Source organism: Acinonyx jubatus, chromosome B3 (assembly GCF_027475565.1).
Source record: "Acinonyx jubatus isolate Ajub_Pintada_27869175 chromosome B3, VMU_Ajub_asm_v1.0, whole genome shotgun sequence".
Classification (NCBI taxonomy): Eukaryota; Metazoa; Chordata; class Mammalia; order Carnivora; family Felidae; genus Acinonyx; species Acinonyx jubatus.
Window position 1 is genome coordinate 57,645,890 of NC_069386.1, and position 17,814 is coordinate 57,663,703.

The 17,814-nt window shown below is 37.7% G+C and overlaps 1 protein-coding gene and 1 long non-coding RNA gene across 9 annotated transcripts in view; one reads left to right on the plus strand and one right to left on the minus strand.

The window, feature by feature from the left end:
* Positions 1–17,814, plus strand: part of LOC128315955 (uncharacterized) — a 55,938-nt gene that overhangs the window by 16,485 nt on the left and 21,639 nt on the right. The window lies entirely within an intron of this gene.
* TRIM69 (tripartite motif containing 69) overlaps positions 1–17,814 on the minus strand; it is a 39,109-nt gene that overhangs the window by 7,601 nt on the left and 13,694 nt on the right. The window contains exons 2-4 of one of the 7 annotated variants that reach the window (XM_027067151.2): positions 4,724–5,093; positions 3,686–3,781; positions 391–632 (exon numbers count right to left, since the gene is read on the minus strand). In XM_027067151.2, coding sequence (XP_026922952.1) covers positions 391–632; positions 3,686–3,781; positions 4,724–5,093 — 708 coding nt within the window. Of the gene's footprint in view, positions 1–390; positions 633–3,685; positions 3,848–4,616; positions 5,094–17,814 lie in introns of those variants that run through there. The other 6 variants (XM_015064818.3, XM_015064819.3, XM_027067150.2 and 3 more) reach the window with 6 other exon arrangements.

A 17,814-nucleotide genomic window follows, 5' to 3' on the forward strand; every position in this document is an offset into this window, starting at 1 on the left:
AAGGTGATAATCAATGACACTTCGGAGGTGAAGCTTCACATAGTAAATATTGGCAAACACCTTTCAAACAGGTCAATTGAAAGCCAATCTAAGTTTCAACATTCTTATTTTTGAGAAACAAATCTTCAAAATTCTTTATGAAGAAACATTAAAATATTAATAGATACCATTACTAAGGGCATTTATTATCTTTTTTTAGGAGGGTGAAGGCAAAGCTTTCTACTGAGTGTAAGGCAAAAGTAGCCTTCTGCATTTCTCCCAGAAAATCTTAAAAGCACTACAGCAGTTCTTTTTTTTCCCCTCCTGGTGGGGAAAAGCTGCTTCTATGTCTTTTCCAGCCCTCTTTCCCCTAACTGGTGTACCCATAATTATGTTAATATGGAGTCTTACTTTGAGGAAGTTGAAGGGATCCTGCTGTTCCATCCGTGCCTGGATGCTCACCAACATCTCCTTGGCTAGGAGACACTGTTCCTGAAGCTGGTTCAGATTCAGCTCCATATCCTTGTTCAAGGCTTTCCCCTCTTCTCGGAGCTCATTTAAAATGTTCTTTTCTTTGCTGTGCAGGAACTGATGTAGCTTTAGAAACTCCAAGGAGATGTGTTGCTGCAGATGTAGCTTGTTTTCCTGGAAACCTCCATGATCATCACCATGGTAATTACTGAGACTAGCTCTTGGGGATGGGGGCTCACACCATCAATACTCACACAATGCGGGAAATACCATAACAGGAAAATGCATAAAAATGACTCTTGAGTATCATCACTTAACCATACTAATAGGAATCCTTTGGGAGATTTACTTTGTTTTTCTGTCAGTTTAATAGTTTAGGAAGGAAATCATCAAAAGTGGTCTTTAGGTTCCTATTACAGTACTGAGGTGGTAACCAATGCCATATAAGGCTGTGGGGTTAATTAATTAGTTAAATATCCTGCAATGAATGATAGTACTTTCCTACCCAGAAGTACAAACCAGTGTCTACCAAGTGATGCTGTCAGACTGGGGCCATAACGAGGCTGAAAGAACTATTCTTATCTAGAAATCAGAGCTGGGGGGAGGGTGGATGCCACTTCTGCTACCAAGACAACATAGAAGAAGCAGGAGATGGACAATGTCTGAAGCACTGAAATTGATAACTGCTACACTTAACACCCTTTTTCTCAGGTAACTGCAACATCCTGAGCGGTGAACCATCTGACATCCAGGCTTCTCAGATCCTATCCTCATCATTTCTAGTGATCTCCCCTGTATCTACTCATTCTTTTAATCACACGGGACTTTATCATCCCCAGCCATTTCACTACCTCCAAAATTAACTCTTTAAAACAAATTTTTTTTAAGTTTATTTATTTATTTTGAGAGAGAAAGCGCGTGCACAATCACGAGCAGGGGAAGGGACAGAGAGAGAGGAGAGAGAGAATTCCAAGCAGGCTCCACATGCTGGCAGCACAAAGCCTAATGTGGGGCTTCAGCTCACAAACCATGAGGTCATGACCTGAGCCAAAATCAAGAGTCAACGCTTAACCAACTGAGATACCCAGGAACCCCAAAATTAACTTATTATGCTCACTTAGTCAGATACCTCTATAGAAACAATTATTGGGTATCATTGAAACCTCTTATTCATTGACCCCCTCCATTTCTGTTCATCTTCTCTGTCTCCATGTCCCCTTTTGTCCAGGTTGGATTCTATGGTCCATCATTGTAATGGCACACTTAAAATTCACTCTATCCTCTAGCTCACACATCTCCAGTCTTCCTTTTGCCTATTTCACTACTATTCTCAGTCTTATTTGTTGGTTTTGTATCCTCTAACCAAGCTCTGAATATTAGAGTTATTTGATTTTTTTTCCTGGGCTCTTTCCCCTTCTCATTCTACATTCTCTTTCTAGGTAATCTCCTCTTCTCACACAGATTTAAATCAGTCTGTATGCTGACTTCTTATTTCCATCCTAGACCAACTTCCAAGGTCTAGATTCCTGTATCCAACTACCTATTTGACATTTCCACTCACCCCTCACATCTAATCAGTCACCACATCCAGGTTTTTTTTTTTTCAATCTCCAAAATATATGCCAAAGCTGTTTATTTCTATCTCCACTGCTTCTCTTGTCCAAGCCACTCTCACTATTCTCTGGGATTACTGCAGTAGCCTTCTAACCATTATCCTGTCATTGTCTCTCTTCTCACAGCCACTGGACTGATATTTTCAAAATAAGATGAAATCATGTCCTATCTAAACCCTTTAATGCCTTCTCATTATTCATAGGATGAAGTTCAAAATTCCTAATTTATCTCCCAGGGCCCACATAATTGGGCCCATATCCACCTCTTCAATCTCATTTTGCTTACCATGATCTAATTTTATTAGCTTCTCTCTGTTTAATATAGCAACTAGTTTCCTATCAGGACTTTTCCATATGTTCTTTGCTCTTCATAGAACATTCTTCTCCAGGCCACTTCCTTCATATTCCTCTCAATCAGTTCCCTTGGCTAAGTTACTTATCCTTCAGTTCTCAATTAAAAAAAATTTTTTTAATGTTCATTTATTATTGAGAGACAGAGAAAGACAGAGCATGAGCATGGGAGGGGCAGAGAGAGGGGGAGACACAGAATCTGAAGGAGGCTCCAGGCTCTGAGCTGTCAGCACAGAGACCAATGTGGGGCTCAAACTCACAAATAGTGAGCTCATGACCTGAGCTGAAGTCGGACACTTAACTGACTGAGCCACCCAGGTGCCCCTGGTTCTCAGTTTTTAATAGGTGATTTCCTCAGAGAATACCCTTTCCCTAGCCTAAATTAGTTCTTCATGTATATGCTCTTGTAGCACGCTTTACCTTCATTCATAGTAATTATCACAGTTGTCATTTTATTGCTATTGATGGGATCACTCAATCCCTTTAATCCGTTTCCCACCCTAGTGTAATATAGTATCTAGTATAATGCCTTACCCACTCAATAATTTTTTTTTTAATGAATGAATGTTGACTGTAATAGCTGAACTAGGAACTCTTACAACAGAAACAACATTCTCTGGAGACATTATTTCCATCTATCCTTCTTCTTTCTCTCATTGTGCATATTTCTGTACAATGCCAAATGCCAGAGAATACCCTCCTCCATAGAATAATTAATGAAGAAACAGAACTCCCAGTTTAGCCCCCTAACCCAGGGACTGCTTTGCCAAGTTTCTAACTATTAATTGTCCTAGATCCCCTGTATATATAAAACAGCAATAGTTTATTTATTTAGTTTGAGGGGAGCTAGAAAAGATCAAATCAGATGATAAAAACCAGCAATCCAAGAGACCTTCAATCAGAGGTAGCCTGATTGTAAACTCAAAAGAAAGGTATTTCTTTGGACATAGTAATCCTTAGTGCATTTTTCTGATAAATTCCTTATTTTGCCATATATAAAGGGAAGACCAGACAGATCACAAACCCAGAACAATCACCTAAAGATGGGGACATAAGAAGGATCAGCATATAATGGGAAAGTTCAGTGTGCTCTCTCTGTTGAAGAACCATTGAGAACTTACTTCATTGCTGTATTTCCTTCCATCCTACAGTATCCATTTTCCAATGCTATAGCCCAGGTGCCATTTAGTGTATCCTTTACACTCACATGGCTGAAGTTACAAGGAAAGTGTTCCCGGTCTATCTCATAGCCCCTCTGCCCTGCTTCTCACCTTGTAAGCAGCAATAGCATCTTTCTGCATATTCTTCAGAGACTGAAGTTCCTTCAGTGTTGTCTCCAGTTGACCCTGGTGGATGGTGAGCTCCTCCTGGGAATACCACACAGACTTAATCCACACTAACTTGGGAGATGAAGGACCATAGGGACATCTCTCCTAAAGCCCCAGAGTGTGAGAAGAAAAAAAAAAAAAAAGAAAGCTCTTGCTGCAAAAATCTTTCCTTTACCCTGAACTACAATTCCTGTCTCTTCTAAGAATTGTGAAGAATATAACAAGCAGCAGAAAAATTCAGTTTTATGCTCTTATTAGCTTACTGTAGGGGGTTGAAGAAGGTAATAGAACTCTACATCTTCTACTCTAGAAGTTATACTGTTCTCACTGTCTCTACTTTTACTTACATTATTATCACTTAGAGCACTCATTTCCCATTTCTGCCCATTAAAATGCAAATGATTTCCCAATTCAAGCTTTCTTTCACCACACATCCCCTATTTCAGTTTTCTCTAATCTTCTCTGAAATTCTAAATATTTATGAATATTACAAATGTGATGAAATTTAGCTCTCAATAGTAGAATGTCTTGCTTCTGTTGTTTTATTCATTTTGAACTTGCCTAAATTTCAAGACTTTTATAACAAGAGCAATATCTTGTACATCCACATTCTACCCAGTGTCTAGTAGAGTGCTGTCATTGCAGAGTGTAAGTAAATATTTGATTGGGGGAGGGGGGAGTAGGCTTAGAGCTACTCCACTGTTCTTTCCTATCATCAGCAACTCTAGAGAAAGAACGTTGCAAGATATGTTGTATTTTCTAAGCTTACTAATAATCATCTGAATAGAGGGGTGGGGCTGAAAAAAGAAGAAACCCTACAAAAGATTTTTCCCAGCTCTCCTAAGGCATTATTCAAGGCCCAGGGCTCACCCACCATGAAGAAAGTGACAGCATCGGAGATCTGCAGGAAATCTTTAGACTGCCCCACAGACAACCGAGCATCTTTGCATTGAAAGCAGATCAGTTTCCCATCGGGCTTACTGAATAGTTTCAGGTTCTCTCCATGCTCTGGGCACTGTGGATGGCCCTTGAGTAAGGGTAGCTTCTTAATCTTCTCTACCAGTTTCTCTAGCACAAGGTTGAATGTACAGTTGCTATATTGACATAGCATCTTACACTCAGGACAGAATGTTTCCTTTACTTGCTGCTTCCAAAAGTTTTGGATACAAGCCTGGCAGAAGTTGTGGCCACAGCTTAGCATCAATGGATCACGGAACCAATCATTACACAGTGGGCAGTGTAGCTCCTTAGTAATATCTTGTATCTGCACTTGAGAAGGTATCTGGGTGATCAGATCATGCACTTCACCATAGTTGCCTGGGTCGATGTTGGAGGAGGGGCTGGAAGATACCTTTGGAAAAAAAAAAAACAGCTAAAATGAATTTATCTTTCTTGCTGCCCATTTCAGCACTCCAGGACAGTGGGCTCCATTCCTTTTTTTTTTTTTTTTTTAATATTTATTTTTGAGAGATAGAGAGACAGAGTGTGAGTAGGGGAGGGGCAGAGAGAGAGAGGGAGACACAGAATCTGAAACAGGCTCCAGGCTTTGAGCTGTCTGCAGAGCCCAATGCAGGGATGGAACCCACTTGCTAAGCTGTGAGATCATGACCTGAGCCTAAGTCAAACGCTTAACCAACTGAGCCACCCACGTACCCCTAGTGGGCTGTATTCCTAAAGGAGCTGAGAATTGGTGCAGCAGAATAAAAGCACCAGCCTCCTCTTTGAAAGTGATCTCATAAATTCATTGTTTTCAAACATTATCATTTATTCCTACTCCCAGCTCTATTTAAAATATAATAGAGAACTAAGGCAGAAAAATCAAGAGTATTCAACCAAAGAATGTTTCTACTTGTATACCCTTCCACCCACTTTCCCCATGTGTTGTTTAAAAGTTTTACTTTCAATTTCCATTCTACTAGTTACTTCCTTTTTGTTTTGTTTTGCTTTGTTTTTTACAAGTCATGCACAAAGAATTGGAAGGTCAATCAGATTCCTCAGTGACATAATATCATCAACCATAATATCATCCCGGCCTTTCCCCTCCTTTTTAAAGAACACATTATAGAAATAACATATATACAGAAAAATGCAGAATCATGCATAAAACTCAGTGACTTTTCACAAAATGCATATCTGTGTAATCATGGCCCTGATCAGGAAACAGAAAACTACCACCATTTCAGAAGTCCCCCAGAGGCCTGCTTCAAGTACTATCCCTCATCAAGGTTGACCCCTGTCTTGACTTCCAACACTATTCATTAGTTTTTCCTGTTTTTGAATTTTATACAAATACAACCATGTACTAGGTACTCTTTTGTTGTTGACTTCTTTTGTCAACCTTACATTTGTGAGATTTATACGTATTGTTCTATGTAATTGTAGTCCATCCATCCTCATGGCTGTATAGTACTACATTGTATGAATATACCGTAATTTATTCCTCCATTCTACTATTGATAGACCTTTGGGTAGTTACCAGTTTGAGGCTATTATAAACAGTGTTGCTGAGAACATTCCTGCTCATATGTAAATATACATAGATAGATAGATAGATAGATAGATAGATAGATAGATAGATATACATATATTTTTTCTTGTTATATACCTAAGAGTGGGAGTGGGTCATAGGATTGGCATACATTCACCTTAGTAGATACTGCCACACTGTTTTCTAAGTGGCAGTATCGATTTACACGGCCACCAGTGCTGTGAAGACTTAGCATATTCACTTTAGCCATTCTGGTGGGTATGTACCTGTATTACACTGTGGCTTTAATCTATATTTGCCTTATGACTATGGATATTGGGCCCATTTTCAAATGTTAATTGTCCATTTTCATCTCCCCTTTTGGTGAAGCGTGTATTCAGCGTCTTTTTTATTTATTCATAAGAGTTCTTCACATATTATAAATGTGAGTTCCTCATTAGATACATACATCACACATATCTGTTTCCACTCTGTGGCTTGCCTTTTCACTTTCTTTCTTTCTTCTTAAAGGATTTTTTTTATTGTTTATTTATTTTGAGAGAGAGAGTACAAGTTAGGGAGGGGCAGAGAGAGAGAGAGGGAGACAGAGAATCCCATGCAGGCTCCACACTGTCAGCGCAGTGCAAAGCCCAACGTGTGGCTTGATCCCACAAACCATGAGATCATGACCTGAGCCAAAACCAAGAGTTGGATGTTTAATCTACTGAGCCACCCAAGCACCCCACCTTTTCACTTTCTTAATGATATCTTTTAATGAGCAAAATTTCTTAATTTTTTAAAACTTAAAAAGTTTTTAAGCATAACATACAGAAAGCAGCATGAAATAAATGTATAGCATATTGATTGAATAGATGAAGAGCCATGAAAGGAGAACCTTGCCAGCTACCCCAGAAATCATCTATATACATACACTCTACCACCTATATGCCCCTCCCGATATTCCTGAGATGATTACTATCCTGAATTTTGTGTTAATCATTTCCTTTGTGGCCTATCTTGATGTTTATATGAACAAAATTATATTTTATGTATTTATGACTTGCTTTCTTTGGTCAGCATAATTTTTGAGATTCATCTGTGTTGATACACAGAACTAAAGATCATTTGTTTTAACTTCTGTATAATATTCTATTGATGAAAATTTATTTACCCATTTTACTATTGATAGCCAGTTGGACTGTTTTGGTGTTTTGCCATACAACCAATGCTACTATGAACATTCTTTCACATGTTTCCTAGTACACACGTGCAAGGATTTTTCTAGGTTATTTAATGTTAAACCAACCTTCTTTTCCTGCAACTAATCCATCTTGATCATGATATATTAATTATGTACTGCTAGATTTGGTTTGGTAATATTTTATTTAGGATTCAACCTCTATGTTCATGACTGAGATTGCTTTTCTTTTTCTTTTTTTTTTCCCTTAAGCTATCCTTGTCTGGTTTTCTTATTTAAGTAATACTAACTGCATAAAATTAATTGGGGGGTGTGCCTTCTTTATCTCTTCTCTGAGACTGTGAAAAAATAATAGAATTATCTGTTCCTTGAGTAATTTGGTCAAACTCACCAGTATACCTTCTAGAATTGATGCTTTATTTTCTGATTTTGTATTATCTGGAAGTACTGATTTACTTCTTGAATAGTTATACGATCATTTAGATTTCCTAAAAGAAATGAGAATCAAACTGGCATTGGATTTCTCTTCTGCAACACTAAATGCAAATAATAGAAAATGTCCATAAAGTACTGAGCAGAAAATGTTTGGAACCTAAAATTTGAAGTCTACACAAACTTTTATTCAAATGTCAGGACAAAATAGGGCCATTATTCCTGGAAGTGAAATTATTCCAATGGAATATACTCCCTATTCAGCCTTTCTTTTAGAAAAAATGCTTAAAGATATACTCTTAAGTTCCATTTCTGGCAATACTGTGAACCATTTATCCTGGAAAACCCACCACTATAAAACACAGAAATGCCAATTAAGATGTAACAGACATCCTTTGAAATGCATACCTGAGTGTACAAGAAAGTAAAGAGAAATTCCTAAGTCAAAAAAAAGAATATAGGACAGAAAAGCATTGAGGTAGGTTAGAGTTACTGAGACTCAGGAAAACTCAGATTTAACAATCCTTAGACCTGCACCAATGTAAGGAGTTGGACCTGAGACTTTTCAATAAAGTTGGGGTATTTGAAGAACTACAATTTCGGTGAAGGAGTGGCAAAGAAAGACAATAAAGAATGCTAACTACCTTGATCTGGGGTCTGAGTGAAAAATAAGCCTGAATTGGTCCATCTTTGCCAATCTCTCAATTGATACTCAACTGACCTTTCTTTAGCCTCATTCTTCTGTGAGTATAAGTGACTTTAAATTTAGAGTCATTACAGAATTTTGTCAAGACTGAACACTTCAGCAATCTTCTGTTTTTCTACTGTTGCACTATAGATTTTTCAGCTGTTTGGTTTCTATACCACTAAATCCCATTTTCTTTATTATCATGCAAAATTCCCTAATGTTTTTGGTCCACTGCTAGCATTCCCTATGTTATAGCACAGTTATGGATTTATTCTTTGGTATATATACTTTATGAAAATTGTTTTAATGTTTATATATTTCTGAGAGAGAGAAACAGAGAGTGCGAGTGGGGGAGGGGCAGAGAGAGAGGAGGGCAGAGGATCCGAAGCAGGCTTTGCACTGACAGTACAGAGCCTGATGCGGGGCTCGAACTCATGAACTGTGAGATCGTGACCTGAGCCAAGGTCAGACACTTAACTGACTGAGCCACCCAGGCACCCCATTTTATAAAATTAGGATTTTGACAAGGTGGACAAGTAGGTGCAGCCTGCCATTTTGAGCTGGTAGCCCAAAGTAATACATTAAAACATGTTTTTTAATTGGAATATAGTTGACATACATATTATATGAGGTTCAGGTATACAACATAGTGATTCAATATTTGTATACATTGTAAAGTGATCACGGTAAATCTGGCTACCATCTGTCACCATACAAAGTTGTTACATACTATTAACTGTATTTCCTGTGCTGTACATTGCATCCCCATATCTTATTTATTTTATAACTGGAAGTTTGTACCTTTTAATCCCTTTCCTCTATTTTACCCATCCCTTCATCTTTCTCCCCTCTGGCAACCACCAGATGATTTTCTGTATCTATAAGTCTGTTTCCATTTTGTTTTGTTTGTTCGGGTTTTTTTTTTTCTTTTTTAAATATTTTAGAGAGAAAGAGTGCACACAAATAGGGGACAGCAGGGTAGAAGGAGACAGAGAGAACCTTAAGCAGGCTCCACACTTAGTGTGGCCAGAGACAGGGCTCAATCCCAGAACTCTGGGATCATGACCTGAGGTGAAATCAAGAGTTGGACTTTCAACCACTGAGCCACCCAAGCACCCCTATTTGTTCATTTAATTTTTTAGATTCCACATATAAGTGAAATCATACGGTATTTGTCTTTCTCTGTCTGATTTTTTCATTTAGCATAATATCCTCTAAGTTCATTCATGTTGTCACAGATGGCAAGATTTCAGTCATTTTTATTCCATAGTGTATGTATGTATATACACATAAATAGATATAGATATAGATATAGATATAGATATAGATATAGATATAGGTAGATATCACATCTTCTTTATCCATTAATCTATTAATGGACTCTTAGGTTGCTTCCATATCTTGGCTTTTGTAAGTAATGCTCCAATGAACATAAGAGTGAACATATCTTTTTAATATAATTAATCTTTTTGTGGGGTGCCTGGGTGGCTCAGTCAGTTAAGCATCCGACTCTTGGTTTCAGCTCAGGTCATGATATCTGAGTTCATGGGTTTGGCCCCGCAGCAGGGTCCATGCTAACAGTACAAGGCCTGCTTAGGATTCTCTCTCTCCCTCTCTCTTTGCCCCTCCCCTGCTTGTGCATGCTCTCTCTCTCTCTCAAAAACAATAATAAATGTTTAGTGTTTTTGTTTTGTTTGGGTAAATGCTCAAAAGTGGAATTGCTGGATCATGTGGTGTTTCTATTTTCAATATTTTAAAGAACCTCCATACTGGTGTTGCTGCACCAATTCACATTATCACCAGTAGTGCATGAGGGTTTCCTTTTATCCACTTCTTCACCAACACTTGTTATTTCTTGTCTTTTTGTACTAGTCATTCTGACAGGTGTGGAGTGATATCTCATTGAGGTTTTGATTTGGATTCCTCTGGTGATTAATGATATTGAGCATCTTTTTTAAAAATTTAATGTTTATTTATTTTTGAAGAGAGACAGACAGAGCATGAACAGGGGAGGGGCAGAGAGAGAGGGAGACACAGAATCCTAAGCAGGCTCCAGGCTCCAAGCTGTCAGCACAGAGCCTGATGCAGGGCTTAAACTCATGAACCGTGAGATCATGACCTGAGCCGAAGTCAGATGCCCAACCAACTGAGCCACCCAAGTGCCCCAGTGATATTGAGCATCTCTTCATGTGTCTGTAGTCCATCTGTATGTCTTCTTTGGAAGAACGTCTATTCAGCTTCTATGTCCATTTTTTAATTCGATTACTTGTTTTTTCTTTTTGGTGTTGAGTTATATGAGTTCTTCATATATTTTGGATAGTAACCTCGTATCATTTGCAAATATCTTCTCCCATTTAACAGGTTTTTGTTTCATTTTGGTGATGGTTTCCTTCACTGTGAAGCTTTTTAGTTGGATATAGTCCCAATTGTTTATTTTTGCTTTTATTGCCCTTGCCTGAGAAGACAGATAAAAAAAATATATTGCTAAGACTGATGTTCAAGAGTTTACTGCCTATGTTTTGTTTGAGGAGTTTTATGGTTTCAGGTATTACATTTAGGTCTTTAATCCATTTTGACCTTATCTGTGTATGGTATAGCCCAGTTTCAGTCTTTTGCATGTTGGCTGTCTAGTTTTCCCAGCACTATTTATTGAAGAGACTATCTTTTCTCCATTGTATATGCTTGCCTTCAATTAATCATCATAGAATAATTGACCATATATGCCAGGGTTTATCTCTGGACTCTCTATTCTGTTCCATTGATCTCTATGTCTATTTTCTGTGTCAGTATCATACTGTTTTGATTAATGTAGCTTTGTAGTATAGTTTGAAAACTGGGATTGTGATACCTCCAGCTTTGTTCTTTCTCAAGATTTCTTTGGCTATTCAGGATCTTTTGTAGTTCCATGCAAATTTTAGGATTATTTGTTCTAGTTCTATAAAAAATGCTATTGGTATTTTGATAGATATTGCATTGAATCTATAGATTGCTTTGGGTAGTATGGATATTTTAACAATATTATTTCTTTGAATTATGAGCACAATATATCTTTCCATTTGTGTCATCTTCAATTTCTTTCATCGGTGTCTTATAATTTTCAGAGGATAGGTATTTCACCTCCTTGGTTAAACTTATTCCTAGGTATTTTATATTTTATTCTTTTTGGTGCAGTTGTAAATGGGATTGTTTTCTAAATTTATCTTTCTGCTACTTCATTATTAGTGTATAGAAACACAATAGATTTCTGTATATAATTTTGTAGCCTGTAACTGTACTGAATTCATTTATTAGTTCTCATAGTTTTTGGAGGGGTATTTCGGGTTTTCTATGCATAGTATTATGTCATCTGCAAATAGACAGTTTTAGTTCTTCCTTATCAATTTGGATGCTTTTTCTTTCTTTTTCTTCTCTGATTGCTCTGGCTAGGACTTCTAGTACTATGTTGAATAAAAGTGGTCAGAGTGGGCATTCTTGTCTTTTTCCTGATCTTAGAGGAAAGCTTTCAGCTTTTCACCATTAAGTATGATGTTACCTGTAGGGTTGTCATATATGGCTTTATTATGTTGAGTTATGTTCCCTCAATACTTGTTTTGTTGAGAGTTTTTATGGGGAATGGATGTTGAATTTTGTCAGATGCTTTTTCTGCACTTGTTGAGATGATCATATGATTTTTATCCTTCACTTTATTAATGTGAAGCATCACATTGATTGATTGGTGGATATTCTTGCATCCCTGAAATAAAACACATTTGATCTTGGTGGATGATCCTTTTAATGTATTATTGAATTTGGTTTGCTACCATTTTGTTGAGTATTTTTGTGTTTATGTTCATCAGGAATGTTGGCTTGTAATTTTCTTTTTACATAACATCCTTATCTGGTTTTGGTATGAGAGTAATGTTGGCCTCATGTAATGAATTTGAAAGCATTTCTTCCTCTTCAATTTTTTGGAATAGTTTGAGGATAATAGGTATTAACTCTTCTTTAAATGTTTGGTAGCATTTATCTATGAAGCTACATAGTTCTGGATTTTTGTTTGTTGGAAGTTTTCTGTTTTGTTTTTATTCAGTTTGAGTACAGTAAACAGCTCAGTCAGATTTTCAACTTCTTCCTGATTCAGTCTTAGAAGATTGTGTGTTTCTAGCAATTTATCTATATCTCTTATAGGTTGTTCAGTTTGTTGGCATATAATTTTTCTAGTAGTCTCATAATCCTTTGTGTTTCTGTGATGTTGGTTGTTACTTCTCCTTCACTTCTGATTTTAGTTGTTTGAGTTTTCTGTTCGTTTTCTTGATGAGCCTGGCTAAAGGTTTATCAATTTTGTTTATCTTTTCAAAGAACCAGCTTTTAATTTGATGGATCTTTTCTGTTATTATTTTTAGTTTCTATTTCATTTATTTCCACTCTTATCTTTATTATTTCCTTCCTTCTACTAACTTTGGACTTTGTTTATTGTTCTTTTCTAGTTCCTTTAGGTGTAAGGTTAGATTGTTTATTTGAGGCTTTTCTTGTTTCCTGAGGGAGACCTGTGTCACTATAAAAATCGCTCTTAAAACTGTTTTGCTACATCCCAAAGGTTTTGGAATGTTGGGTTTACATTTTCATTTGTGTCAAAGTATTTTTTAATTTAGCTTTGATTTCTTTGTTGACCCATTGGTTGTTTAGTAGCAGGTTGTTTAGCCTCCAAGTCTTTGTGGTTTTTCCAGGTTTTCTTATAACTATTTCTAGTTTCATACTGTTATAGTAAAGAAAGACACTTGATATGATTTCACTCTTCTTAAACTTATTGAGATTTGTTTTGTAGCCTAATATATGAGCTGTCTTGGAGAATGTTCCATGTGCACTTGAAAATAATGTGTATTCTGCTATTTTGGGGTGGAATATTCTATACATATCTGTTAAGTCCATCTGGTCTGTTATTCAAGCCATTGTTTCCTTATTGCTTTTCTGCCTGGATGATCTATGTATTGATGTGAGTGGGATGTTAAAGTCCCCTACTGTTACTATATTACTGTCAACCTTTCCCTTTATGTCTGTTAATTTTTGCTTTATATATTTAGTTACCCCTGAATATATATATTGGGGGAATAGATATTTACAATTGTTATATCTTCTTATTGGATTGATCAGTTTATCATTATGTATTTCCCTTTTTGTCTCTTGTTACAGTTTTGTTTTAAAGTCTACTTTGTCTGACATATGTATTGCTACCCCAGCTTTTTTTTTTTTTCCATTTGCATGGAATATATTTTTCTGTTCCTTCATTTTCAGTCTGTGTGTATCTTTAGGCCTAAAGTGAGTATCTTGTAGGCAGCATATAGTTGGGTCCTGTTCTTTATCTATTCAGTCACTCTATATCTTTTGATTGCAGCATTTAGCCCATTTGTATTTAAAGTAATTATTGATAGATATGTATGTATTGCCATTTTGTTAATTGTTTTCTAATGTTGTTATAGGTCTTCTCTGTTCCTTTCTTCTCTTGCTCTCTTCCCTTATGAATTGATGACTTTTTTTTTAGTTTTATGCTTGGATTCCTTTCTCTTTATTTTTTTGTGTATACATGTCCATTATAGGTTTTCGGTTTGTAATTACCATAAGGTTCATATATAATACCCTATGTACACAGAAATCTATTTTAAGTTGATGGTCACTTAAATTTGAACACATTCTAAAAGCACTACATTTTTACTCCACTTCCTCCATGTTTTATGTGTTTGATGTCATATTTGACATCTTTTTTACTTTCTATATCCCTTAACTAAGTACTGTAGATATACTTGATTTTACATTTTTTTCTTTTAATCTTCATACTAGCTTTATCAGTGATTGATCTACTACCTTTATTGTATGTTTTCTCTCACCAGTGAAATTTTTTCTTTCATAATTTTCTTACTTCTAGTTATGGCCTATTCTTTTCTGCTTAAAGAAGTCCCTTTAAGGCCAGTTTAGTGGTAGGATGAACTCCTTTAAATTTTGTCCAGGAAACTTTTTATTTCTCCTTCAAATCTGTATGATAACCTTGCTGGGATACAGTGTTATTGGTTGTAGGTTTTTTTTCTTTCTTTCTTTCAGCACTCTGAGTGTATCAAGACACTCCCTTCTGAGCTGCAAAGTTTCTGTGAAAAATCAGCTATTAGTTTTACAGGTGCTTTTTTGTATATAACTAATTGCTTTTCTATTGCTACTTTTAAGATTATCTCTTTAGCTGTAATTTTTGGCATTTTAATTATTATGTCTGTCTATAGACCTCTTTGGGTTCATCTTGTTTAGTGCTCTATGATTCCTAGTCCTGGATGTCTGTTTCCTTCCCCAGTTTAGGGAAGGAATTGTTTTCAGCATTTGTTTCTTTAAGTAAGTTATCTGCCCCTTTCTCTCTCTTCTTTCTGTTCTGGGACCCCTAGAATATGTTAGTACACTTGATGTTGTCCCAGAGGTCTCTTAACCTATCCTAATTTAAAAAAATTTTGTTTTCTTTGGGGCTCCAAGGTGGCTCAGTCAGTTAAGTGTCTGACTTCATCTCAGGTCATAATTTCATGGTTCGTGGGTTCAAGCCTCACATCAGGCTCTGTGCTGACAGCTGAGAGCCTGGAGCCTGCTTCAGATTCTGTGTCTCCCTCTCTCTCTGCCCCTTGCCTGCTCATGCTCTGTCTCTCTCAAAAGTGAATAAACATTAAAAATTTGTTTTTAATGTTTTTTCCCTTTTTTGTTCAGTCTCGGTGTTTTCCACTGATCACCTTTTCCTCCTGATCACTGATTCATTTTGCATCTTCTAATTTGCTGTTGCTTCTCTCTGGTGTATTTTCATTTCAGTTATTGTATTCTTTTTGTGTGTGAAGGGTTTTTGTTTGTTTAATACATCTGAAAAGAATGCATATACAAAGAATTGAGACATGTGAAAGCATTGGTTCAACAGAATCTATAAGAATTAGGATTTGGGAAAGGTGGAGAAGATTACCTAAACATTTTTAAAAATTGGGAACTGCAACCAAAATAAGCAGATAAAATCCCTATTAACACTTATGAAGAGGGGCGTCTGGGTGGCTCAGTCGGTTAAGCGTCCGACTTCAGCTCAAGTCACAATCTCGTGGTCCGTGGGTTCAAGCCCCGTGTCAGGCTCTGGGCTGATGGCTCAGAGCCTGGAGCCTGCTTCTGATTCTGTGTCTCCCTCTCTCTCTGCCCCTCCCCCGTTCATGCTCTGTCTCTCTCTGTCTCAAAAATAAATAAACATTAAAAAAATTTAAAAAAAAATACTTATGAAGAGTCTTCATAAGACTCCATGATTCTTTTTTTTTTTTTAATTGAACTAGAGAGCCTTACCTAGCTACTCTAGGGTTCTTCATACGCAAAACAGAAATAAGGGGATTTCTCTGAATGGTCCCATGTTGTTAAATGTTCTCCCCACCTCCACTCCCACCCCTAGTTTCTTTAAGCAGGTCTTCATCCTCCCAACTTGAAAGAGGATGTGCATCATTCCATAGACATCTGTCTTCTAGCACCACCACTCACCTTTCCTCAATTACTAGGTCTTTGATTGTGTTCTAGGAACACCTTGTCATATGCTATTAAGCTGGACATCTATGCTAAGCATATAAGACAGTGACAGGGAAAAAAATGTTTTTTAATTACATAATCAATCCACTGGGTGTATTTCAAAAGGTGTAATACTTTTCTTCATTTATCAGTGAAAGAAGTTAGAAATTAATTTCAAAAAAAAATCAGAAAATGACAAACAAATTTCCCTGAAAGTCACAGTCACATATAGAGTGCATCCTAGAGAAGAGGAGGGGTAACACAGGTTCCACCCGCTTTCATGAGTTTCATCAAGTACTGGACCTACTCAAGGGTGGAGAGAGAGATGGTGGAAGATGGCGGCATAGGAGGATGCTGGGCTCACCTCATCCTGCTGATCACTTAGATTCCATCCACATCTGTCTAAATAACCCAGAAAACCACCAGAAGACTAGCAGAACAGACTCTCCACAGCCAAGCATAGACAAGAGGCCCACGGAAGAGGATAGGAAGGGCGGAGAGGTGGTGTGCAATACACAGACTGGTGGGAGGGAGCCAGGGCGGTGGAGGGGCAGCCTGCCTAGCATGGCAGAGCCCCTGAAGTCTGGCTTGCAAAAGCGAAGGGGCCAGACTCCGTGAGTTCTGACAGCCAGCGGGACTTAATATCTGGAATGTTAAAAGTCAACAGCCCTGCTCTCAGAGAGCAGGGAGGGCGAGAGGACACCGGAAAGGAGAGTTGTTGAGCCCTGGAAGGCAGAGCTCAGCTCGGCAGGGAACTAAGGCACTGGCAAGCGCCATTTCCCTCTCCCATCCCCCAGCTGAAATTCCAAAGAGAACCAGCTCCCCTCACCGAACTTGATTGCACCGCACAAATGCCCGATCCTGTTTTCTGTGGATCCATGCCTCCGATGGGCCAGCCTTCTTCCCAGTGCTACAGGCCCCTCCTGCAGGGGACCACGTACAGCAAAGTGAGCTAAGCCTGCCCCTCCCATTCCTGTGCACCTTGTGGATCCACCCCACCTAATATTCCCTTGGTCAGATCCCATCAAAGTAGCACCACAAGCCTGGCAGTGAGCAAGTAGCCCAGACAGGGCTACACCACTCCACAGTGAGTCCTGCCCCTGGGAGAGAGGAAGATAAGGTACACACCAGTCTGACTGTGGCCCCAGTGGTAAACTGGGGACAGACATTGGGTCTGACTGTGGTCCTGCCCACCAACACTGCAGGGGAAGTGTCCTGCAGTTTGGAGCTACCACAGGGACTACCTAAAATGACAAAACAGAAGAATTCTCCTCAAAAGAAACCCCAGGAAGTAGCGACAGCTAATGAATTGATCAAAAATGATTTAAGCAATATAATGGGACAAGAATTTAGACTAATAGTCATAAAATTAATCGCTGGGCTTGAAAAAAGCATAGAAGACAGCAGAGAATCTATTGCTACAGAGATCAAGGGACTAAGAAATAGTCATGAGGAACTAAAAAATGCTATAAATGAGGTGCAAAATAAAATGGAGGCAGCCATAGCAGAGATTGAAAAGGCAAAGGAGAGAATAGGTGAATTAGAAGATAAAATTATGGAAAATGTCAAAAAAGAAGATAAAATTAAAGAAAAAAATTATAGAAAAAATGATAAAAAATTATAGAAAAAAAAAAGCTGAGAAAAAGAGAGATAAAAAAATCCAGGAGTATGAAGGGAGAATTAGAGAACTAACTGGTACAAACAGAACAATATCAGTATCATAGGTATTCCAGAAGAAGAAGAAGAGAGAGAGAAAG